Source organism: Euprymna scolopes, chromosome 40, assembly GCF_053919585.1.
Source record: "Euprymna scolopes isolate OS-2025 chromosome 40, ASM5391958v1, whole genome shotgun sequence".
Lineage (NCBI taxonomy): Eukaryota > Metazoa > Mollusca > Cephalopoda > Sepiida > Sepiolidae > Euprymna > Euprymna scolopes.
This window is the reverse complement of record NC_136521.1, coordinates 68987478-69014977: the sequence shown is the minus strand read 5'-3', so window position 1 is coordinate 69014977 and position 27500 is coordinate 68987478. Positions and strand designations below refer to the sequence as shown.

Sequence of the window (27500 nt, the reverse complement as noted above, 5' to 3'; positions counted from 1 at the left end):
CAGCTTGTCGGGTCTGTCGAGGGTGTTCACGTCGTGGGGGCACAAGTGATTTATTCGAAATATTTTAAATATTATAAAAAATTTTTTTTTTTCCAGGTGTAACATTATTTCATGTTCTTTGCTATTCAGCCATGCATTGCCATTAAAATGACAGATTTCCGACGTAGTATCACCGTACAACAGCTAATAACAGTCGAGCAAATATAGATATATTTATGAAAAACATATTTTAAATGTTGCTCATTTTCAGCTTCGCATATTTGTGCTCTTTCCAAAACATTATTCATGACAGATTGCGGAATGTTAACCTTAATATTGTTAAAAAAAAATCAACAACAAAAACTATATATATATATATATATATATATATATATATATATATATATATATATATATATATATATATATATATATATAAGTAAATTCTTGGTACAGCAAAATGGAAGGAGAAATTTCAGAGGAAACATAATTTAATTTAAATACCAAAGAAACAAAAAAAACGGGCAGGTGAAATTATTAAAATTTCCTTAAGGCCTTATCGTCTGACCCTCTAAGAGGAAACGTCAGAATGATAAATTAAAAACTAAGAATCGAGTGAGGAAAGAGGGGAATATATATATATATATATATATATATATATATATATATATATATATATATATATATATATATATAGATAGATAGATAGATAGATAGATAGATAAATAAATATATATATATATATAGATAGATAAATAAATAAAAAATACTTATATTAAATTAAAAAAAAAAAAACCCAACTTACCATGGTTTGGAATTAAAGTTCTGCAGAACAAGAAAAAGTTGTCGTAACAATTTCATACACTGGCCCCGTTTCTCTGGAATACCAAAATTGACAAGAACATTTGAGCACAGATTGTTGATGTCATCTTGGCTGGTGTTCCTGGAATTAAAGAAACAAAAGAAAGATTGCTGAGAATAAATAAAATAATTTAGAAAATTTGGTTTTACATTACATCCCAGCATAATGTACAAAGAAAATCTCGATGCCTCCACTTAGTCTCAAAAGACAAAGGATACCCCATGTAGGGGCAGCTGCGCGTATGATTGTGAGGCAAGGATTGCGCAATCCTTAACCACACCTCTCCTGAATCGGCACTGTTTGAGCCCAATGGTAAGAAGAAGTCCAGGATGACTGGAAACAATGCTGAGATAAGCGGAGAGCACATACAGCACCTGGAAGTCCCAAATGGTCACCCATTTAGTACTGACTAGGCCCAACATTGCTTAACTTCAGTGATCCGGTGGGAACTGATGCGTCAACTTGATTATGCCATACGAAAAGAAAATCTGTAATGATGTTACCTGCCCGGGCAATGCCAATTCACCCTGCTACAGGCTAAGAGTTGGGTGGGGTGTTTGACATGGGGTATGAGGAATTTATCTTTTTCTCCAAAAGTCTGGAATATGTTTATTGCTGATATGATAAACAGAAAAGAGACCTGGCGACGAGAGGTCTGCTCTGTTAGCTGAAAAAGATTGTCATAAAGTCACCTGGTTTGGTTAAGTGTCAGACCACTAAGTGAGCAGGAAACGAAACTTGGAAAATTCGAGAGTTTTTTTTTTTTTTTTTTATTCAATTTTCACCCCAAACAAGGCACAGTGCCACTTTGAAGCAGGGGGCTACTATTAGGGAATTAATTAGCGGGGTCATTATGAAGGGAGAAGAGTAGAAAGATGTTTGTTAACATTACACTTGAACTTCTGCATATCATTGCAGTTGGGAAAGCAGAATCCCGGAAGGGAGTTCCAAAGACCCGCAGTTCTGGGGAAGAAACTATTGGAGTAAAAGGCTTTCTTGCACCTAGGGATCTCCACTGTAAAGGGATGAGACTTAGTAGCTTGTCGGGTTTGTCGGGGGTAGTTACGTCGGGGAGGTACAAGTGTTTGCAGTTCGTCAGAGCATTCACCATTAAAGTATTTGTAGAACAGGCAGAGGGATGCAACATCTCGTCGATGGGACAGAGGTTGAAGCCCAGATGACAGTTCAGGACCTATCAGGTTTGCGACTCTTTTTTGAACCCTGTCCAGGAGCGAGAGACAAGCAGCAGATGCACCAGCCCAGATGTGACAACAGCACTCCATACATGGGCGAATGGTTGCCTTATAGAGGTATAGGATACTGGCAGGCGTAAGTAGTTTTCTAGCACGGTAGAGGGAGCCAACCTTCCTTGCAGCAGCCTTGGCAATGCTCTCAATGTATCTATTCCAGTTCATATTCCCTGTAAACGTTAGGCCGAGGAGTTTAAAAGAAGTACTTTCAGGCAATGTGTTCTTGGCCATTGCTATTGGTGGTAGAGAAGGTTTCTTGTAGTTATTGAAGGAAACAAGCTTAGTCTTAGCAGCATTGAATGAGACCAACCATTTTTGTCCCCATTCCACTATGGATTGGAGGTCATCCTCTAGTGTTTCTGCCATTTTCTTGGATATGTGTTCATTTGTTTTCCCCTCATATCTGTTATAGAGAGTGGTGTCATCGGCAAATATACCCATCTCCGAAACAATATTATCAGGGAGGTCGTTTATGAATATCAGGAACAATAGAGGTCCAAGGATAGACCCCTGAGGCACTCCCGCATTTATGTCATATTGTTTGGATGTACGTCCGTCGAGGACAACTTTGATTCTTCTATTACTTAAGAAGGATTTAATTACGTTATGAATTCTTCCAGTGATTCCATATGATCTAATTTTCCTTAGAAGACCATCGTGCCATACCCTGTCAAAAGCCTTAGATATATCAAGGGCCACCGCTCTACCCTCCCCTGTTTTATCCAATGAACGGTATATACGTTCAGAAACTACAGTTAAGATATCTGCTGTTGAACGGGCTTGCCTGAATCCATATTGTTTGTCAGTCAAGAGTTTAGCAGCTGTTAGGTGCTGGACTAGGGCTTTATTAACTAAGGACTCAAATATTTTGGCGAAAAGCGGGAGGAGGCTAATGGGGCGATAATTTAGTGGGTCAGTTCTTTCACCAGAATTCTTGAAGACTGGTACCACAGAGGCGGTTTTCCAGCAGTCGGGAAAACAAGATTCGTTAAGGCATTTATTGTAAAGTTTGGACAGAACTGGAGCAACCTCGGCAGAGCATTTTTTTAATAGCACAGCCGGGATGAGATCTGGTCCACATGCTTTAGAGGTGTCTAGGTTTTTTTATAATAGCATGTACCTGAGAAGGGGTGATTTTCAAGTCGTCAAGTGTGGCGTCTGTTCGCAGAGGAAAATCAGGGAGTGAGTGGTGTACCGAGTTCAGTGTGGAGTTTGAGGCAAACCGACTGGCAAGCAGATTAGCCTTGTCAGTTGCCGTGCAAGCAACCTCATGATTGTTTGTTAGTGGGGGAATAATTGACTGTCCATTATTAACTACGCTGTTGTAGATTTTCCAAAAATCCCGGGTTCCTAATTTCTGTGCTTCGATGCGCTTTCTGGTGGTTTCAGAGTAATCTGACTTAGCTGTGTCTATCACTCTCTTACAATTATTTCTAGCTTCTATAAACTTCTGTTTATTTGAGCTGGACTTATGTCGGTTGAATCTGCGGAACGCATGCTGCCTTTGACAAATGGCAGCTGCACAAGCAGAAGTAAACCATTGGGGGGAGTGGGGCTTGCTATAGTATTTCCGTGCGGGAACATGTGCTTCAATAGCAGTTTTGAACCATTCAGTTGTCTCATTTGCACACTGTTCCGCTGGAAGAGTAAAGATATTTTGCCATGGGGCATCTCTGATGAGCTCCCTGATGGCTTCCCAATCAGCCTTTTTGTAATACCTCGTTGTTTTGAGTAGTGGGTCTTCAGTTTTAGGGCGAGAATTTAGGCTGATTTCTACCATTATCACAGCGTGATCAGCATTCCTGAGTGGGCTATGGGCATTTGTTGTACAGTCATTGGGAACTGTTGTCAGAAAGAGATCTAGAAGTGAGGCATGTTGATCGTGCTGGTCTGGGAAACGTGTCGGAAATGTAACCATCTGAGATAGGGAATGAGATATAGAGAAGCTATATGTGGCGCTACCAGCTACGTCTGTGTGATTTGAGAATCCTAGCCAGTTACTGTGGTGGACATTGAAGTCACCAAATACATGTATTTGTGCGCTAGTATCGAGGGAGAGTGCTATATCTATGCTGTCTGAGACTTTGTTTATTAGGGTACAGTCTTGGTTTGAGGGAGAGCGGTAGAGAAAATATAAGTAGCTAATATTGTGTTGCATATTTAGTCTGAAGCACATAAAGGCCTGGCCCTCTGATTCTAGTTTTATTTCTCTAGTTAGGGGGAGGGTGTTTCGAATATAGACTCCAAGTCCATGCATATGTCTGTCCGAGTCCTTACGGTAGAGTGGGAGATAACCAGGCATGTTAAAGTGGTTAGAGGGTATGGAGGAGTGAAGGTTAGTTTTACTTAATGCTAAGATATCCGGGGTGTTTACAAGGAGAAATGACTCAACATCATCTAAGTTAGTTCTAAGCCCGCGGATATTAGTAAATGCAAGCCTCAAGGGAGGAGGCAGGTTGGTTTTCTTTGAGTTTGGTCCTGGTTTAAACGTAACTTTTGCTTGAGCTGTCATTTCATTTTATTTTATTTAAAAGTTTCAGTTAGGGTGGATGAGTGAGGGGGTGCTGGACAAGTAGTTGTGCAGAATACCAGACATGCAATACAAGTAGACCATCAGCTGTCCTCACCCACAGGATTGTGGCCTCAGGAAAGCCCACCGGGGATGAGTGCAGGGTCCCTTTCCATGCGCGACATGGCACTACAAACATCCCGATATTTTACAACTGTTGATGGAGCAGCCGCTCTAAGCGCTACCAAAGAGTTAGGGCTCCTGTACTATCAGTCGGAAACAGCAGCCAGGAACTGTCAATCCGGTACCCTCAATCCATTAGGCAAAGCCAGCCCAGTCCAACTGCACTGACATATATGGCACTGAAGCACCCCACTGTGTCCAGTTAAGGGGGATGGGATGTGGCAGGAGTGGGGAAAAGCGGCGTTCATTACCCTAGTCAGGAAACAAGGTCAACCACTGGGTGATTCAAGCGAGTCCCTGTGATAGTACCTCTACGCCTGGCCAATAGGCAAAGAAGGAGTATGAAAGCCGAGCGATAGACAGAGTCTATCTCCTCCTTAAGCAGTTTAGGTTTGCCAACCGGTGATTTGTTTGAGTCACCAGCTCTAGGAAGGTTGTCGTCCAGGACTGAAGTTAGCTGATAAGTTAGTTTGGACAGATAAATAAATAAATTGAACCTTGGGAGATAATACAGTTTTTTGGAGAGAAAAGGTGAAAAGGAGAATTGAAGAGAAATATGGGTACGAAAGAGAAAGAAGAAATTCACAAGAAAAGAAAAAGAATATAAAATAATGGGAAAGAGAAAGAAGAGGTTCAGAGGAAAAAAAAAAAAGAAAAGTAATCTTCCAATGACAGAGGCGGGGAAGAGGCCAGTTTTATAAAAACGATTGTCTTTTTGGAATTGAGGTCTTTTACTGGCTGGCATCAAGGCGTCCACATCACTCTTGCCCCGCTTGGGGGGGGGCAGAAATCCCAATAAGAACTAATTTGAAAAGCTGTTGTTCTTAGCTGGAGAATTAGCCAGATGAACTTAAGTTATACAACCTGCATCACGGAGCTCGGATCAAAGAACTCGACTTTAAACAAGTGTAAAATGATTTATAAATAATTATTTTGTTTGGTTTATACGAAAATGAATCAGAGTTTTTCTTTGTTTCTTGATTGCCGGCCTGAATGAAGATGCAGTTTATTTCAGGTATGCCCTGATGCCAGATGATGGAAGAGATAGACCGGATCCAGCACGAAGCCAGAGTGACGGCTGAAGTCGACAATGTTGACGCACTGACTTGGGGTCATGCACATTTCGCGTGCCCTGAGCAGCAGAGAGATATTTTCCAGTGTCCAGTGAGAGTCTGGTCACCCTTGAGAGAGTCCACCACTAGACAAGTAAGAATGTAGCCCTTCTGGGTTGCATCTATGGTCCTGTGAGCAGGGAGCGACGAACATGGCTAGGAGTACATCACAATATGCTCCTGCGAACCAGGATAACGACAGATCTGGCCCCGAACAAAGAATAGGGGTTAGGGTTATAATCTATCTCTAAATAAAGCCATACAACATGTAAGCTGTGATACTATTGACATCCCCTAACTGGGGAGTGTTAGGAAGTGATTCATAAAAAAAGGAAAAACTTGTCAGAAGTCAAAAAAAAAAACACGACAATGTAAGAAATAATTCAACAAACTGCCACGTATATGTAAGTGGCTACTATTTGGGATTATATCTACAGGGACACTATGTAGGGAGTTGAGCAGCAAGATGTCTGTTCACATTACACTTGAACTTCTGCATGTCAGTACAGTAAGGAAAACAGGAGACAAGGAGGGAAGTCCAAAATTTAGCAGAGTTGGTATTTATGTAGAGGGGCACAAGTGCTAGGAGTTTGTCAGAGCATACTCCATCAAAATACTTGTGCAGGGACACAACATTGCGGTGATGGGACAGGGGTTGGAGTTTGGTTGATAGTGTGGTGTTTAAGAGAGCACTTTTCTTATAAAAGTGTTATGACATTCCATTTTCCTTATAAAAATGAACAGAACATTAAAATATTCTATTTAGAACATTTTCGGAACAATCTTGAATAATCACGAAAATTCCAAGCAGAAACCTATATAAGGACACTGCACTAACAGCCGTGTCAGTTGTTAAATTCTTAAGTTGCTGACTTGCTGTTAAGAACTCCTGTAATGTTTCTAGGATGAAAACCCAGCCGAAGGAAACTCCTTAAAAGCCAAATACTGCATCATTTGAAGAAACTGAAATTTCGGTTAATACAAAGATTTTTGTATATTTTTTCACTGAACTATAATATAATATTCTTGTTATTAGATTTACTCATACATAAAATATTCGATTTGAAGTTAGCAGTTATTATCTCCCTTGCACCGTCAACGCTATAGACCTTAGCTTTCAAAGCTAGTAGCAGTAGTACTAAAAAAGTGTATTTACTTAAATAAATATTATTTGTATGTTTTGTTTTATGTTAAAATAAATATTTCTTTATTTTAACTTTAAGTTTTCTTTTCTTTTTTTTTCTTTTAATTTGTTGCCCGTTCCCTGGACAGACACGTAGCAGCAGGAATGATTAAATTGAAGACTCTTTTCTGGACTCTAAAAGTGAGAGACTAGTGATGGATGTACCAGCCCAGATGTGGCAACAATATTCCATGCATGAGTGAATGGTGGCTTTGTAGAGATAAAGGTTAGTCTCAGGTGTGAGTAGTTTTCTAGCATGGTAGAGAGAGCCTACCTTCTTTGCAGCAACCTTGGCAATATCTTCAATGTATTTGCTGCAATTCATGTTGCTTAATATTCTTTATGATTTCGACTGACAATCTGTCTACCTCAAGAATTCTTATCCTCAAGTGGTTTTTAGATTTAGTTAAATAAAATATTTTCCTTCACCATTTTTTCATGGAACATATATCTTTAGTATTTATTATTATTATTATTATTATATATATATCAATACGATAGTGAGTGTTATTTTGTTACGCTTACATATTTTCTCTTTCAAGTGACTGTCGTTTAATAGTTATGACCTTTCATTTCTTGTAAATAATAATTTTACCAAGAATTTTTCATAAGTTTTCGTTTCCATTTTGATTTCGATTATAGCTGAAGGAACTGAAGTTATATATATATATATATATATATATATAGTCTTTGAAGTTTTTAACCTTTAAATCTATACCCAAAAAAATATTTTTTATCATTCGTTAGAAAACCATCTAGTCAGTAAGTCGTTCTGCTAGATCTACAGCAGATGTGCTTACAGTTATATCTCATAGGATTAGCAAATCTCTCGACGGAGGCAACCTTTCTAGGGCAATTGCTCTTGACATATCTAAGGCCTTTGATAGGGTATGGCATAAAGGTTTACTTCATAAGATCTCTAGCTGTGGTATAGCTGTAAATGTCTTCTCAATTATTAAATCATTTCTTTCTGATAGGTTCATAAGAGTAGTAGTTGAGGGGCAAAAATCAGAAGCTCACAGTATTAATGCCGATGTCCCTCAGGGGTCCATCCTGGGCACAACTCTTTTCCTGATCTACATTAATGATCTTCCAAGTCACATCCTTACATCATTTGTAGACATCTATGCTGACGACACTTCCATTTATGGTAGCACATCTAAGACAGTAAACGACCAAGTTCTCTCCAATTCTCTCTCCTCTGATCTTGAGCATGTAGTACAATGGGATAAGCAATGGCTGGTTACTTTTAATGCATCTAAAACCAAGCTTCTCTCTTTACATCATCAACATTCTGATCCACATCTGACATCAATTGAAATGAATGGCTCTCGTCTTCAGGAGGCCTCAAGTTTTGACAAACTTCTTGGCTTGACCATTACTCCTGATCTTAAATGGAACACGTACATCAAATCTGTTACCAAGGCCGCTGGAAAAATGGTGGGATCTTTCTATCGATCCGGTAGATATCTCACTGCTGATGCTATTCTCTATCTATATAAGAGCCAGGTACGTCCAAGGATGGAATACTGTTGCCACATCTGGGCAGGAGCTGCTAGAAAGGACTTGGCCTGCCTTGATAGAGTTCAAAATAGACTTCGTAGCCTCGTAGGAGATGTCCTTTTCTCTTCCTTGCAACCTTTATCTCACAGAAGAGATGTTGCGAGTTTGTCTCTGATGTATTGTTATTTTCATGGAAAGTGTTCGAATGAGCTTCAATCTATGGTCCCCCCTCGCCAAACTTTCACAAGAAACACTCGTCTAGCTGTAAACACTATCAATAATTCCCCCCACTCTTTATCTGTGCCTAAACCTAAATGTAGATTCCATAAACAAAGCTTCTTTCTTAGAACTGCATGCCTGTGGAATTGTCTTCCATTTTCCTGCTGACTACAATATGGTTGTCTTCAAGTCTAACGTAAATAAGTTCTTGATGAGCCGTTCCATATAAGTTATCAACTTTACCAAATTTTCATTACTAATGATTACTATAATGTCCAATTTCTACTGTACACTCTTTAACCCTTATCCTTGAGTGGCCTCTTGGCCTTGATAATGTGGTGATGCCTATGTAAAAAAAAAAAAAAAAAAGAAAAAAAAGTCATTTAATTACCTGCAATCACTGCATCAACTCGCTCTCGAATTTACTATAATACCAATAATTTATTTTTCAAGGGATCATCAGTTGTTTACCATGAAACACTGTTTCGGGGATTTAAAAACAAAACAGTATATTACATGATGGCTCCCCAGCAGTGCTGATCAAACACCACCACCCTTAATCTTAGGAAGAAGATATATATATATATATATATATTAGCATTTCAACCTGGCGTTGCCCGGGTGTTTGGAGGTATATGCTGAGCAAAAAAAAAAGAAAAAAAAAAAAAAAAAAAAAGAGGGTTAATTTTTGAAAACTTTGACCCCTTAAAAATGATTGTTTTGGGCTCAAATAAAGTTATTAAGTTAAATCCATGTCCAAGGAACCTACATCTAAAATTTCAAGTGTGTAGATCCAAAATTGTCGGAGGAGTTTGGTAGAGTTCTCAAAGGTCAAATCGTTTAACTTTGACCCCTTAACAGCCAAATTTCTGGCCGAAAACCGATCACATCGATTTTCCCAAATCTCAGTACCCTGTATATCAAATTTCGAGTCTGTAGACTTAAAATTGACAGAGTTATTGCTTAGGGAAATGTAGGCACACAGACACGTTCACTTTTATATATAAAGCTCCCCTCTTCGGTAGAGCACTCTCGTAAATTATCTTACTCGCTACTTAATTTAGCTGAAATAATGCGAAGCTCGCAATTTGTTTACAAACAAAACGTTTGAGCCCTCTACGAGTAGCGGACGGATGTTTATTTAAATACGCATTCGGACAGTTTAATTTCGGCCACGGATTCCGTAGTCAGGGGGTAGGACTGCCGACTGTCATCACGACGGTTCTAGGTTCGATCCTCGGCTTGGGAGAGGTGTTAGTCTAGCGGCACTGATGAGTTGTGAAACAACGAAACAGGTCTGTATGTCGATGACTAAAATATATTTTATATTTTATAAAGCTCCCCTCTTCGGTAGAGCACTCTCGTAAATTATCTTACTCGCTACTTAATTTAGCTGAAATAATGCAAAGCTCGCAATTTGTTTACAAACAAAACGTTTGAGCCCTCTACGAGTAGCGGACGGATGTTTATTTAAATACGCATTCGGACAGTTTAATTTCGGCCACCGATTCCGTAGTCAGGGGGTAGGACTGCCGACTGTCATCACGACGGTTCTAGGTTCGATCCTCGGCTTGGGAGAGGTGTTAGTCTAGCGGCACTGATGAGTTGTGAAACAACGAAACAGGTCTGTATGTCGATGACTAAAATATATTTTATATTTTATAAAGCTCCCCTCTTCGGTAGAGCACTCTCGTAAATTATCTTACTCGCTACTTAATTTAGCTGAAATAATGCGAAGCTCGCAATTTGTTTACAAACAAAACGTTTGAGCCCTCTACGAGTAGCGGACGGATGTTTATTTAAATACGCATTCGGACAGTTTAATTTCGGCCACCGATTCCGTAGTCAGGGGGTAGGACTGCCGACTGTCATCACGACGGTTCTAGGTTCGATCCTCGGCTTGGGAGAGGTGTTAGTCTAGCGGCACTGATGAGTTGTGAAACAACGAAACAGGTCTGTATGTCGATGACTAAAATATATTTTATATTTTATAAAGCTCCCCTCTTCGGTAGAGCACTCTCATAAATTATCTTACTCGCTACTTAATTTAGCTGAAATAATGCAAAGCTCGCAATTTGTTTACAAACAAAACGTTTGAGCCCTCTACGAGTAGCGGACGGATGTTTATTTAAATACGCATTCGGACAGTTTAATTTCGGCCACCGATTCCGTAGTCAGGGGGTAGGACTGCCGACTGTCATCACGACGGTTCTAGGTTCGATCCTCGGCTTGGGAGAGGTGTTAGTCTAGCGGCACTGATGAGTTGTGAAACAACGAAACAGGTCTGTATGTCGATGACTAAAATATATTTTATATTTTATAAAGCTCCCCTCTTCGGTAGAGCACTCTCGTAAATTATCTTACTCGCTACTTAATTTAGCTGAAATAATGCAAAGCTCGCAATTTGTTTACAAACAAAACGTTTGAGCCCTCTACGAGTAGCGGACGGATGTTTATTTAAATACGCATTCGGACAGTTTAATTTCGGCCACCGATTCCGTAGTCAGGGGGTAGGACTGCCGACTGTCATCACGACGGTTCTAGGTTCGATCCTCGGCTTGGGAGAGGTGTTAGTCTAGCGGCACTGATGAGTTGTGAAACAACGAAACAGGTCTGTATGTCGATGACTAAAATATATTTTATATTTTATAAAGCTCCCCTCTTCGGTAGAGCACTCTTGTAAATTATCTTACTCGCTACTTAATTTAGCTGAAATAATGCGAAGCTCGCAATTTGTTTACAAACAAAACGTTTGAGCCCTCTACGAGTAGCGGACGGATGTTTATTTAAATACGCATTCGGACAGTTTAATTTCGGCCACCGATTCCGTAGTCAGGGGGTAGGACTGCCGACTGTCATCACGACGGTTCTAGGTTCGATCCTCGGCTTGGGAGAGGTGTTAGTCTAGCGGCACTGATGAGTTGTGAAACAACGAAACAGGTCTGTATGTCGATGACTAAAATATATTTTATATTTTATAAAGCTCCCCTCTTCGGTAGAGCACTCTCGTAAATTATCTTACTCGCTACTTAATTTAGCTGAAATAATGCAAAGCTCGCAATTTGTTTACAAACAAAACGTTTGAGCCCTCTACGAGTAGCGGACGGATGTTTATTTAAATACGCATTCGGACAGTTTAATTTCGGCCACCGATTCCGTAGTCAGGGGGTAGGACTGCCGACTGTCATCACGACGGTTCTAGGTTCGATCCTCGGCTTGGGAGAGGTGTTAGTCTAGCGGCACTGATGAGTTGTGAAACAACGAAACAGGTCTGTATGTCGATGACTAAAATATATTTTATATTATATATATATATATATATATATATATATTTCTTCATAAGTTTTGGCTTTGGTTCAAACTGATGCCATCAAATCATATAGATATATGATTTTTATTTTTGAAATCACAACTTTATAATAAGATCGATAGGAAATTGACTCTATAATAATATATATGAAACCTGCATAAATTAAAATAGCATATTTAAGCGTATTTTACGCTGAGCATCTCCGCTACCTTAGATTAATACTTTTGCAGTTTTAACAAAAGAGCTACCATAATATCAGGGCGTCTCCATTTACGCTAAACATCCACAAGGTTCCAACCTATGGAAGGGTCCACTGTAGAATTTTCACAGGTCCCACTAGTTATTATTATTATTATTGGAATCCTTTGAGATGAGTAATTTGTAGATTTATTTATTTATTTGCGGACTGTTATCCTCATCTTCATAGTTGTTGCTGTTTCATGACGTTTCGGTCAATTATTCCTCTGGCCTTCGCCAAGTGGTTAACCACAATGAGTTAGGAATGCTGAGTCTCTTAGCTGCATCCTTAGTAATTACTACCTTACATAGATGTTGTTGTCTAACCATGTTTAATAAATACTAATAATAAAAATAATAATAATTCGGTACAGACCCAACGATGAAAGACCAGATAAGAATGAAAAACTTGGATTTATAAAACCAAAAATCCAACTTTGATCGCCCTTTGGGGCCCGTGGCGCAGCGGATAGAAGCGTTGAATCTCTACGGTTCCAGGTGAGAATTTTCTAAAGATAGCAGTTTCAATCCTAGCCAAAGCCGGCCAGAGGATTAGTTGGCCAAAATGTGGTGAGACGACAACAACTATGGAAGGCAGTAATTACTAGGGATAGAATTACAAGACTCAGCATTCCTGTCCCGTCGCGGTTGACCACCTGACAAAGGCCAGATGAATATCCACTTATCTAGTGTTTCCTTTTCAGATTAAATATGTTTTTAACTCATTTCAAAGTGTTTTTTAACATATTTTATTAACTGTTTGCTCATATATATATATAGCAGCCATTTTTATATGGTAACTAGACTGGGTGCCCGTTGTTGCCCAGGTATTTGAAGGTGTGTGTTAAACAAAAAAAAAAAAAAAAAAGTGGTAATAGGCATATATATATATATATATATATATATATATATATATATCACATAGTTTAGACACAAATTATGAAGCATTTAATAAAGAATAAGATTAGTACGGATTAAGGAGTTTCAAGTATGATTAAATTAGTGGATTATCCAGATTAATTATATTGCTTAATCTAGTTCTGAAAAGAAGAGGCAATAAAAAAATTGCTTGGATGCGTAAAGATTCTTAGTGGCAGAACATTTTAAATGTGGTGAGACCACGTGCTACCCAGCTTGACAACAAACACAGGCCCAAATGTTGTCTTCTTTTCTTACCATTTCATCATCTCTCATATTGATGGCTGCTAACATGGGACGTGCACGAGTTCACAATTATAAAAAAAAAAAATAAAACACAACACAAAAAACTCTGGCACATTTTGCAAATATCAGTTACACACTGGGTGTGTGTGTGACACCATCGAGTCTCTACACACCAAGGTCCGCAGTTACATAGTCATCGGCCGAAGCTGTGTTGATCAGTTGTTGTCAGCTCATCTCGATCTGCTCAGAGCCAGAACCTGCGTTCAATCCTTTTAGGCTGTCAACTGTCGCAAACCTAAGACTGCCTGTAAACTGTCATAAATTGTTATTGTCACTCCTAAAACTGCTTTTAAACAAACTCTAAACATATTTACATTGTCTAGTCCCTTTGTTTCCATTCACTGCCGCACCTTGATTAACAATCCTATTTTATATTTATTTACTTTTTATTTGCGGACTGTTATCCTCATCTTCATAGTTGTTGTTTCACCACGTTTTAGCCAACTATTCCTCTGGCCTTCTTCAAGCGTTCCTTAACTGTGACGGGATAGAAATGCTGAGTCTCTTAGCTGTATCCTCAGTAATTACCACAACAACTATGAAGATGAGGATAACAGTCCGCAAATAAAAAAACAAATATACAAGGATTCCAATAAAAAATAATATATAAATCCTGTTTAGTTCACTTTGTGCACGTTGGTGAACAATTTCCTATACCTTTGTTCTGCTGATAAACTTATTTCTTGTTATTTTTTTTGTTATTTCATAACACTTGTTGAGGGGACACATCAGCAGTATCACATTGATAGCGTTTGAATAGAAGTGTCTGAAGACATGAATATAATTGGTTCTTTGAGTGAAATACCACAAGCATAAAATAACGTTAGCTTAAAACTACATCTGGGATAAGTTATGATGATGACTGTCCATCGCAGCCATTTTTATATGGTAACCGGCGTTGCCCAGGTATTTGAAGGTGTGTGTTGAGCAAAAAAAAATAAAAAGTGGTAATAGGCAGGCAAGCTTGAACCCGTGACGCGAAGGCAGAAAAAAAAAAGTGAAAGAAAATCTGATGTCTTATTGCTACTCGATGATGCGAGCAGAAATTCAGAACGTAAAAATTAGGCAAAGTCAATCCAACTGATATGATGACTTGCAAAAATCACTCGCAAAAATATCGACCCGTTCTTGTAGAAAACTGCCCAGTTGAGGATGAAGGAATTAATGTTTTTAGCCAATTTTTCGATATTTGTCGTCCGAGATGTCGAGCTTCAAAATGATACCGATCTCATGAAAATCCGTCGCTTCTGTTGAAAGTTTTAGGGATACATACATGATGATTGCAACGTCTTGTCAGACGAGTGCCACTCCCTCAGACATTTAAAATTCATGAGCCCAAATGTCTGAGGGAGTATCTATACAAATATGATGTTACAGAGTCTTAGCTTTGTATGACAGCTAAGTCCCTCTCTCGGTTCAAAATGTTGAGAACAAGCAAGAGCAAGATAGCCAGCAACAAATTAAACTGCAGACCAGCTTAATGCGGGTACTGGTCTTCCGCTTTATGGTTTTTTAAATCAGAGATTTGCTTCTCCTAGAAAGGTTGCCTTCACCACGGCTTACGGGAGCCCTCTCTACCCCAATACACATATACACACGCACAAATATACACGGTGCTAGCTGGCCGTTGACCCAGAAAAAGAGTTCATTCGCCCTTTGGAAGGTCTTGTTTTTAATCCTTCAGGGAGTCTAGCCGCCCTCCTCACCAAACAAGTCTGGTGGGGGAACCAGTTTAGTGACCCGACCATGGGGCAGGTAGTACTGGGTTACATGGTACCAGTAGCATATGACATAACCTGACATAAATACATACATACATTTAAACAGACAGGTGAGATTTATCTATATATATAAAAGGCAAATGCGGCGCACGCATTTCTGTATGTCTCGAAAAGGCTTTTTTTGATGATGGTCCTGGGGGGGGAGGGGGTTACTATCGCTTAGAAGTGTTTATATATCCCCTAGATCATAATATGTACGATTTGTGAACACGCATTGCGTCTAGATTTATTTACGTCGACTTTTACAAAATTCTTGCTATTTCAGCCTGTCTTGTGTTCGTTCAGCTTTTTTGTATAAAACCAAAACTAATTCAAAGCTAAGACACTGTTCCCGGCAATCGCACTGGGGAACGTCCAGAAGCAATCACTTTGATCAATGTGGGGCCAAACTCCTTATATCAGACAATTGCTATTCAATTTGGACAATCCACTTTTTATGGGGAGCTGGTTTCTCCCTCCCCAACATCTTGGGGAAACAACCAGCCAAAGTTGGGTAAGCAAACCCAAAAGCTGCCCCGCAGTAAAAGTTAACTCCGCTACTTCTATTTGACCTCATTAATGAGGTCAAATAGAAGGAGCGGAGTTAACTTTTATTGCGGGCACGTGTCAATTCTGTTTTTAATACTTAAATAAATTCAAACGTGTTTCAGTTACTCTTTATTGCTGGCCGAGTGGGTAACATGTCAGGTTTTTTGCACATTTTATTTTCCATCTTCGCCTGAGGATTCGGGTTCGATCCTAACTACTTACCAAAACCGTTTTTTAAGCCCCCCCCCCAACACAAACACCCGGGCAACGATTTTTTTAAAGAAGTTTTAACATTGTTTTTTTTATTACATAATATTTAAACAGGGTTGTTATTTCGCTTATTCTTTTGTTTTGATCCCCCCCCGCCCAACACACACACCTCTAAACACCCGGACAACGCCGGGTACCCCTGCTAGTATCATAGAACATGAAAACTAGGCCCTCGGTTCTCTTTTGCTCAACCGTTGTACAGTGACTGATTCATGATTAAATGTAACTGTAAAATAAGATCTAACTGAACTCAGTGTTTTCTGGGGACATCTGGAATAATGGTTTTCATAGATAATGTAAATTTCACAATGTATAAGGATTATTTGATACTGGAGATATTCATAATCGTACCCTATTTCCAAAAGAGAGGAGATATACCATATGAGAAATATTTGGAATCAAGTCTCCCCTTGCTGTTATTTCAGATCATTTGAAACCATAGTAGCAAATTTTAGTCTCCCCTCCATCAAGGTCAGAGGTTTGGGACCAATATATATATATATATATATATATATATATATACACACACACACACACACACACACACATGTGGCACTATTTCCTTGTGCCACTGTTTCTAACACACTCTGCAGCATGGACGGGTGGTAAATTGTCCATGAGCGTAGAGATACAAAGAAACCCCTTCCCATAATCCCCTTGCTATCTTTCTGTCTCTTTCCTGCACGACCACCATGATGTGAGGACGCATATTTTGTCTCTCCGTAAATGGGAGGGGGAGACCCCCTCCCTCAACACTAGTTAGGGTAGGTTAGTTAGCTTCGAAAAGTCTATTATCCAGTTTCAATTGTAAAAATTAATTGTAAATTGTTTTTTTTTGTAATATATATTGTATCTCTAATGTAAAATAAAATAGTTAGTTATACCTTATGTATATTACAATTGTGTCGCGTGTCATTTTTCTTGTGTCTGCCATGAATGCCTTCATAAATGTCTGAAGTCGAAAGGCGGCCCTGAGAACAAAGAGATGAAGATTCCCACCAGAATGCCACCAGGGTGAAGAGATCATCTTGAGAAAAGAAAGCAGCCACACCCAGATCCAACATCTCAGGTATGATTTTCTTCTTACTACACAGACCCTAATGACTGGCCCATCTTCATATCTTCCCGAGACCGCTTTAAGACATTTACTATAACACGTCTGTCGGTCACACCCCAGTGACCGGCTGATCGTGGTATAAATGGTTGCCTTAAGACGCAGGATTGACCCTGGTTAATTACCAGACGGATCTCGTCGCATCTGTGTCGCACTGTCGCAGTATAAATGATGCACTATGACCAGAACATATTGTTTCCCAGCATGGAAATAATTTCGACCCTTAAACCCACGGCACAACCAAAAATAACGTCCACTAGACGAATCGAATAAAAAAAAAAAAATGGTCCACGGTCTTAAAAAAACGGAAAAAAAAAACTATTATTTCTGGCAAAATTTTAAAAAAAAATGGCAGACCAGTACACACGCGCACAAAAAAAAAAAAAAAAAAACGCACTCAAAAAAGAAAATTCAGAACCTGAACAAAAAATTGTCTTGCACCTACAAAAAAAAAAAACAGTTTACAAAGGATCGATTTAAAAAAAAAAGAGTATTGAAAGTAACCCTTCGAAAAAAAAGTAAGAAATGTGTCCCACACACACAAAAAAAAAAAAACAGAGACGAGAAAAAAGTGTCTCTAGAATATGCAATGTCTCTTTCTCTCTCACGCTTTCTCTCTTTCTGTCTCTCTCCGGATATATATCGATATGTGTGTATATCTATGCATCTTGTTATTACATGAAAAAAAAAAAAGAAAAAAATCCTTCAAACACGAAGCTCGAAAAATAAATTAAAAAAAAAAAGGAAAGAAAATAAAGGATACCTAACATTTTTTATCTGATCTTTATTTCAGGTTTATAAAAATATAGGACTTTTTAAAAACATTCTTTTGACTTTGCAAGTGTTAGATTCAGATTTGAAAAAATAGAACTTTTACATTACATTTTATTCCATGAACAGTTGATGTGTTTATTTTTCAGGTTAGGTAACAGTAAAGCTGAAAAATAAGGGGACATTTTTTTTGAATTGATAATGTTTCTTTTATTGATGTTTGTCTGTTTAAAAAGAAAAAAAAATGTTACTGGTAAAAAAAAAATGGGGGTTAGATAATATGAAAGTTTTGTGTTAGAATGTATTTTACAAAATTGTTCAAAATAAGATTGTTTTTCTATTTAGTTATTTGTTTTAAACTCGTAGAAATGTTTAATGTCTACCTGTCACTCATTTTTTAAAACAATGGCCGCACATTGGAAAGATAAGCGAAGATGACCTCGTCATGGTGTTTGCGAGGGTGTTGAGGAATGGATGGTAGAACAATGCTATCTGCCTCTCTCTCTCTCTCTTCTTCTCTCTATCGTTCTCTCTCTCTCATTCCCTTACCTTTTAGGGTCTATGAGGACGAGAGAGAAAATTGTCGAAGATTTTTTTGTTATTACGTAATGATATCATGAGGGTGGTAGGGTGTGTAATGGCATCACTCTGTCTCTATCCCCTTCTTTCCCCCCTCAGTCTCTTTCTCTACTCTTGCGTTTTAATGATTGTATAGCTAAACCCCCATGGCTGATTGCAGGAGGGCATATAATAACGAATTAACTTGGAGTTTTTTTTAAATTTTTCTACCAAGTTTAAAGAACAAAATTATTTATGCTTCGTTAAATTACATTAAATGATGTCTTCAATTGGTTTTTATTAAAAATAAAAACTAAGACGATTATTCAAACAGCACTTAAAGTACTTGTTTGAAGTCTTCGAGTGTTTGGAAAAGCCAACTGTTACATGATTACGTTAATTTTTTAAGAGTTCTCTGAAATGTTCATAGTTTTTCTTAAAGAAAAAAAATTACGCTATTACATTTCGAATATTCTCTGAATTTTTAATAATTTCTAAGGAAATATTGTTTGACTAACGAAAGAGATTTTCCTGAACTCTAGATGATTTTGAGGAAGAATGATTCGAGCGAATTCTTTAATTGAAGGTTTATTTGAAATTGGACCGTATGATAGGGGTCCCTGAAATATTGACTGAGGAGTATATACGTAAAATTGAATTAATTATTAAGAATAAAAAAAGATTTCCTCAGTCTAGAAAGATCTCTCTTTAATTGAAACTTTAATTTTTTCGAGCTGTTAACTATACAGAACTGGTCGTTAACTTATGTGACTCCCAGGTGTGGCGGGAGTTTATTAATTCGAAATAATCCTTGTGAGTGAGTTTAGGAAAAGAATTGCTTTTAAATGATAAAATAATTACTTTGGAAAATAAAGTTAATTAACGTGAAATGTTTCTGAATTCGAAATGACCTTGATAATGACCTATAAGAAGAAATGATTTTTAAGAATCAATTAAATAACTTTAAATGTACACTGAATTTTAAAAATAATAATTACGAAATGAAAAAGTTTTGGGATGTCTCTGAATCTCATTGTGAAGGGTGAATTGATTCAAAATGAATTTTCTATGATCTTTTCGGAAGATTAATTTTAATAATGAACCAAATGTTTGGAATAATTTTTGAATTGTATTACGAAAAATGGGTCTATTCGAAGTTTATGACCTTTTGAGAAGATTGGTTTTTATAATAATAAATGAATTACTTTGGAAAGAAGTTAACTAACATAAATTGATTTTACCGATGAACCAAAATACTTGAAATAATTTTTAAATTTTGGAATTAAATTTTAATGATCTTTTGTAAATCAAGTTTTGAAAAAAAATACACATACTTTTTAAATGTACCCTGAAATTTGGGAAAAAGTTAATTATGAATGTAATAACTGAAATGCGTTTGCATTGTGTAAACAAATTCTAATTGTGACCGAGGTGCTCTGAAATGATTTTTTAAAAGTGTTTTCTTTTTAAGAAAAAAAAAATTGTTAACACCCTATTTCATTGATTTAATGTATACCAGGTTTCTGAATTGTTTATTTTTGGAATTTTTTTCCCCCTAATTGAGTATTCTAACTCATGAAGGCTGAGTGCCCTTCTTAATTAATTCTTTATATAATTAATAAATATTCCGTGGTGGATAGTTTTTATTGGTCGCTCGGCGGCAGACTCCTTGCTCTAACAGAATTAATTGGATTAGAACCTCTGAAGACCAAGGTTTTACTAAATCCATATAGGTCGGCGTGATGAGGTCACGTAACCCCGACTTATCTAAAATACATTATACTGGTTGCTGAAGAGAGCGTAAGTCCAGTAACTGAAGTAATAACTTGGAATACATATAGGTCGGCGTGATGAGGTCACGTAACTCCGACTTGGTTAAAATACATTATACTGGTTGCTGAAGGGAGCGTAAATCCAGTTACGAAAATAATGTTATGCAGACTAAATTAAAAAACGTATAGGTCGGCGTGATAAACTCACGTAGAATCCGGCTTAGTGAAATACGTATAGGTCGGCGTGATAAACTCACGTAGAATCCGGCTTAGTGAAATACGTATAAGTCGGCGTGATAAACTCACGTAGAATCCGGCTTAGTGAAATACGTATAGGTCGGCGTGATAAACTCACGTAGAATCCGGCTTAGTCAAATACGTATAGGTCGGCGTGATAAACTCACGTAGAATCCGGCTTAGTGAAATACGTATAGGTCGGCGTGATAAACTCACGTAGAATCCGGCTTAGTCAAATACGTATAGGTCGGCGTGATAAACTCACGTACAATCCGGCTTAGTCAAATACGTATAGGTCGGCGTGATGAACTCACGTAAAATCCGGCTTTGTTAAAAAATATTATAATGGTTGCTTAAGAAAGTGTAAATCCAGTAACTGAAATCATGAGGTCATTGCCTCGATGGAGGGCGAGGATGATTACCCTCTCTGGTATTTGAAGCAGTATACCAGTCTACCAGGAGCCTGGTGGAAAAAAATAACTTGCTTCACTGAGTTCCTGATGGAACGTAGAGCATGGAGACATTGATTGCTGACGGCCGGTTGACGCACCATTCACGGAAAATTAGGGACTTCTGAAATTTATGAATGCTCATAAATTTCGGATAGCATAGGGAGGGATGTGGCACTATTTCCTTGTGCCACTGTTTCTAACACACTCTGCAGCATGGACGGGTGGTAAATTGTCCATGAGCGTAGAGATACAAAGAAACCCCTTCCCATAATCCCCTTGCTATCTTTCTGTCTCTTTCCTGCACGACCACCATGATGTGAGGACGCATAGACTGTCTCTCCGTAAATGAGGGGGGCCACCCCCTCCCTCAACACTAGTTAGGGTAGGTTAGTTAGCTTTGAAAAGCCTATTGTAAAAATTAATTGTAAATTGTTTTTTTTGTAATATATATTGTATCTCTAATGTAAAATAAAATAGTTAGTTATACCTTTGTATATTACAATTGTGTCGCGTGTCATTTTTCTTGTCTGCCATGAATGCCTTCATAAATGTCTGAAGTCGAAAGGCGGCCCTGAGGACAAAGAGATGAAGATTCCCACCAGAATGCCACCAGGGTGAAGAGATCATCTTGAGAAAAGAAAGGAGCCACACCCAAATCCAACATCTCAGGTATGATTTTCTTCTTGTTACTCAGACCCTAATGACTGGCCCATCTTCATGTCTTCATGAGACCGCTTTAAGACATTTACTATAACACGTCTGTCGGTCACACCCCAGTGACCGGCTGATTGTGGTATACACACACACACACACACACACACACACACACACACAGTGTATCACAAAAATGAGTACACCCCTCACATTTCTTCAAATATTTAAGTATATTTCTTCATGGGACACAATGAAAAGTAGTTTGTCTGCAGCATATATAATAGAGTTAATTTATTTTCCCCTCAAAATAACTCAAAATATAGCCAATAAAAGCTAAATCCCTGGCAACAAAAGTTGTCAATATTAACATACAACATGTCAACTCTCAATATTTTGTGTGGCCACCATCATTATCTAAAACTGCCTTTACTCTGCTGGGCATCGAGTTTACCAGAGTTTCACATTTAGCCACTGGAATGATCTTCTACTCTTCAATTACGACGTCACGGAGCTGGCGGATATTTGAGACTTTGCGCACCCCCACCTTCTGCTTGAGGATGCCCCAAATTGTTCTATTGGATTCAAGTCTAAAGACATGCTTAGCCAGTCCATCACCTTTACTCTCAGCCTCTTCAGTAAAGCAGTGGTTGTCTTGGATGTGTTTTTTGGGTCATTGCCATGCTGGAACATTGCTCTGCGACTCAGTTTCTGGAGGGAGGGGATCATGCTCTGTGGCAGTATTTGACAGTACATGTTGGGGTTCATGTTTGCCTCAATGAAATATAACCACCCAACTGAATAAAAGGAACCCAAGAACGTCTAAGCAATACGTCACCCCGGCTTTTGTGCTGGAGTGTCAAAGACAAAGAACTCAATGACTCACGTATCCAGACCTTATCACTCACACGCATCCATACATGCACTAAAAGAAGCAAAGGTAAACCCACACACATACACAATGTCACGCTAGCCAATACACTATAAAACATATAGACTTGTAACTGTGCTATTCACTCAAATTCTTTATACAAATACGTGTTGAACTCTGAATATGGATTTTATATTCTTATTTATTGTTTAAAAAGATTTCTTATAAACTTTCGTATTTCCCCATTTTTTTTTTTGTTACAAAACTCTATGTTTTAGGTAACCATTGCTACCTGGTGACCCTTCTATTCTTTCAATGTTTCATTGTGTTTTCATTTTATTATGTGTGCAAGTTATATATATATATATATATATATATATATATATATATATATATATATATAAGGCTTCGAAATACCATGGTATAGAGAGTTCCTTTCTGCCCTAATACCCAAATTAATGGATACCCTTAATCAACAAATGAATAAATCTCTATATATATTACTATATATTATATTACTATATAGTTTTTATATCTTCATTTTCTCTCTTTACTGATTCATATATATATATATATATATATATATATATATATATATATATATATATATATATATATATATATATATCCTATTCATTTTCTCCCTTCGCTAAAACATAATATTATTATACTCCAATTCATATCAAATATCGATGTGGGTCTTGGCTATAAACAAAGACGCTCCAAAATGGCCTCTTCCAAAGTCAGGAACCACAAAAGGACGCAATCTTTATGAGATTATGGGGTTAGGAATCGAAATGGTTACTAGAAAATTATCAACATTATTTTATTTCCATCAAACATTATTATTATTTTTAACTGTGCTGCTAAACTAAAGGAAAGCATTAATTGTTTTTATTGCGTTTCTGTCATATCAAAGAACCCCTTAATAGGTGGCCCCCTTTGTAATAAAAAAAAAAAAAAATAAACAGCTCCCTGGCATGTGACTCTTTGTAAGAAAAAAAAATTAGAAAATAAAAATAGAATAAATAAAAAAACGGGGGCAAAGTCATCTTCACGTGTTATTCCCCAATTTTTGACACGAGATTTATTGTCATACAAGCATCCAAAAGAAACGTTTAACTGAATTGCAGAAGAACGGTGAAGATGAGGATGGGACATGCCACACCCATTTTTAAAAACTATAACATTTCTCTCTCTCTCTTTTTTTTTTTAGAGATTTTTGTTTTCTTAATGTAAGCATTACCGAATCGAAGATACCAAAGTGGCACTCACCCTAGGTGAGTTTAATCGGCTTCCTCCAAAGGAAGAAATTCACAAGTGGTCCTTAGTTACTTGTATATCCCCGTAGGGAATCGGATGACGACGTTAGCTTTTTTTTTTTTTTAGGTGCTAAACGTTGCTTAACTTTAGTGATCTAACAAGAATCGGTGTGTTAACGTGATTTTTTGCCGAATTGTGATTAATCTTTTTGTTAGATTGATCCATGCTTCACTTGTTTAAATAATACTCAGATAACAACAGCGATTATTTTTTTTATGGAATAAGAAAGAGTTTTCCTCTTAATAATGAGACATTTTGAAAAGAATATTCTTAATATATCATCCATTTTGATGAGGAAAGAACTGTGAAAATTCCAGTGTCTTGCTAATTAGCATTAATTTTTTTTTGTTTTGTTTTTTTCACTTGAGGGAGGAGGATTAAACCACAGAGGCTACTTTACAATAAGGGTCAATAAGTGCTAAGGTAGATGGTGAAGCAACATGATCAGTAACGGTGGAACTTGGATAGAGCTAGATTAAGGATGGCTAAACAACCTTTATTCTCATTAGGTTTGAAGATGACCGTACCATAGTTAGCTGGGATGCAGTCACACTATATTATGTTCCATAGACGGACAGTTCTAGGAAAGAAACTCTGATAATGGAATTTTCGTTTAGTTTTAAGCATAGATAGAGAGTGAGGGAAGTGGTTCATAGTTGCTGTAGCTAGACGAGGATGTGTTGCAAATCTTACCGTGTATGTCTTACAAGAAGTAACCAAAGATCGGAGCTCAGTCGAGCATCTTTGATGGAAATAACAATAGAGTAGAGAGAGACTAATAAAGTCTTTCATGCAAAAAGATGGCTGTAATGAACCGAAGCGATCATCCCCACTACATTACGAAGTCAATTTTTTCTACTCTCTCTGATACCTCAACAGCAGCTTATCTTGGGTCGCATCAGACCCTTATGCAGGTAGAGGATTGCAGCAGGAGATCAGGTACTTTCTGGAGCAGTGGAATGATCCAATTTTCCAGTAGCCTTAGCAACAGATTGAATATACGTCTTCCATTTTAGATCTGGGGTGAACGTCAGTCCTATGAACTTATCCAAAGAATGTTGTTGCAATATTTTTGATTCAATGAAAGTTGGAAGGTTTTATTTATAGGCACTGGCGATAGGAACTGACCAATCAAATTGAACCACGTTTTACTATCAACCAATCAGAAACCAGAATTGCTTCATAAAAATATTGAATCTTTTCGCATAAATTTTTCGTGTCAACACGAGAAGGATCTTTTGCTCTTTGCTTGCAAAATTATAACTCACAACACTTGCGCCTCCTCAACATATATGCTCCTGACTAACAAAAATGAAACAAAACACAAACCCCAACACATTCTGCAAATATCTGTTGCACTCTGAGTGTGTGTGTGACACTATCGACCTTCTACACGCTAAAGGTCTGCATCTACATTCTGTTGAAGCCGTGCTCGTCATTTGATGCCAGCTTCATCTAAAGCTCTCTAGATCTGATCCAAGCCACGAACTGCCTTCAACCACATCAAACTCACAATTGTCCTCAACCTTTGAAAACTCAAGACTGTGCTCCCTCGACGTACATACTCCATGAGTAACCCGACCAGCAGCAGAATTCTACCCCTTCACTGTTGAGGTCCCTAGATGCCAGAAAGTGTTTTACTCTGAAAGTATTTTCCTTTGGACTGCTAGGCTTTGGAATTCCCTTCTTGGTTCCCAGACTGTACTAAACTGCAGAAGTTTAAATGTATGTAAACATATACATCGCGGTTCAACTCCCTACAGTCCCCTGTTAGACGCGATCCCAATTAGTAGCTCCTTATGTTTTGAGTGGTAATGACTTGTTTGGAGCGAAAAGAAGTAGATAAAACAAAATAGATCCCTAAATAAGTTGATATATTGTTGTTGTTTTTTTTTTTAAGAAAAAGTAAAAAAAAAAGAAAAAAAAAAGAAAAAAAAAGAAGTTTTTTTTCAGGAAGAGAGCCATTCCTCCGTGATCCACTGACACATTTTAGTCAAGATAACAAGTTCCTGAACCAACAATAAAAAAGATTACACATCAGTTGTTTTTCTGATAAACAAAAAATGAATTTGCGTTTTTTTTTTCATTGGAATTTGATCTTAGTTTTGTTCTCTTTCTTTCTTTCTTTTTTTTAATTCATCATTTTGTAATAGACAACAGCTTCGCATGTCTGTTTTTTCTTGTAACCACGTGAATTAAATTATCTATGCATTTCGTTGGTAACTAATATATTTTAAAATGTATTATCATAATAACCCCGCCATAAGGACCCTGATTATACGTAAGTGAGAATGTGTGTGTGTGTGTGAAAGGACAATTCTCAACCTATATACTCAACAAATTTTTGATCTACAAAACTGAAATTTGGTATATAGGGTATTCAGACACGTGGAAAATTTTTAATCGGTTTTCATCCGGAAAAAAAGGGGCTGCTAAAGGGTCATAATTGGAAATATTTGTACTTGGGAATGGGTGGGGTTATCGGATTTTTATCTGTTTGCCAAGTGTTTCACGAAGTTTGAAAATACTTTTTAAAGAACGTATCAAGCTGGTCTAATGGTTATCGTACTTGACTCACTGTCTTAAGGTTTTGGTTTCGATCTCAGCTGGAGTATTTTTTCTTTTTTACTTACAAGAAATGAACTGCTTAGGAAAAAAAAACATATTTGCGCGCACATCTTGTCTCAGTTTCTTTCTGTGTTTTTTTACTTAAATTTTAAAAAAGGAATTTGCCGTTTTTTTTTTTTTTTAATACCAAGCAAGTTACTATATATATATATATATATATATATATATATATATATATATATATAGTAACTTTGAATTGGCGATAAAGTTATTAAATCAAGGTGTTTATGCACCTATGTTACCGTGTTTTTTTAAAATCGTATTTTCAAGTTAAATTCAGATTTTACGATATCTTTTCTTTTACTAAATTGATAGGTGAGTACAGAATAGTTACAAAACATTCTCTCCTCCCCGTGTTAAGAACGGCGTTCTAAATAATAACGTTATTATTTCAGCAGGGTAACATAAGTGCATAAGTACCTTACTTACAATTATTGCTTCATATTTAGAATCCAACCTAATTAAAAAAAAAAAAAATACAGAAATATCTTTATAATGTATGTACACGTCACGGAACGAAGGTGTCGCATTCCCAAAACCACGTAAATTTATTAAGTATTTTTTAAATTAAAAAAAAAAAAGTAAATTTATGAATAAGTAAAAAAAAAAAAAAAGACTGTCTCGCGTCGCCATCGTAAAATACAAAAAAAAAACAAAACAAAAACAAACAGTGCACTGTGCAGATAAGTCCACAATAATTAAAACTTTCGAAATCAACACGGCAATGCAATCGATCACGTATTAATCACTTAAAATCGTTAAAAATGATTTTCATTATATATTAATAAAAAAAAAAAAAAGAATGATCGATTTACGTGATTTTTGGACTATAAACATTCCCGTTCCGTGAAGAATATGTACACTTTTTTTTTTTTTTTTTACTTTTTAGTTGAATTCTAAATAAAAATCCAATTAGTTTATAAAAATAATGATAAATAATAATTTTAAAATGTAAGAGTTCATATTTATTTCG

General features: G+C 37.2%; 1 protein-coding gene and 1 long non-coding RNA gene across 2 annotated transcripts in view; one reads left to right on the top strand and one right to left on the bottom strand.

The window, feature by feature from the left end:
* Positions 1 to 27500, bottom strand: part of LOC145265610 (AP-5 complex subunit zeta-1-like) — a 90704-nt gene that overhangs the window by 62903 nt on the left and 301 nt on the right. The window contains exon 2 of the mRNA XM_080121628.1: positions 785 to 922. Coding sequence (XP_079977754.1) covers positions 785 to 922 — 138 coding nt within the window. The remainder of the gene's footprint in view (positions 1 to 784; positions 923 to 27500) is intronic.
* On the top strand, positions 16700 to 21556 carry LOC145265607 (uncharacterized). Its single transcript, XR_013864683.1, has 2 exons — positions 16700 to 20340; positions 20449 to 21556. It is a non-coding gene; the product is annotated as an uncharacterized LOC145265607 (long non-coding RNA).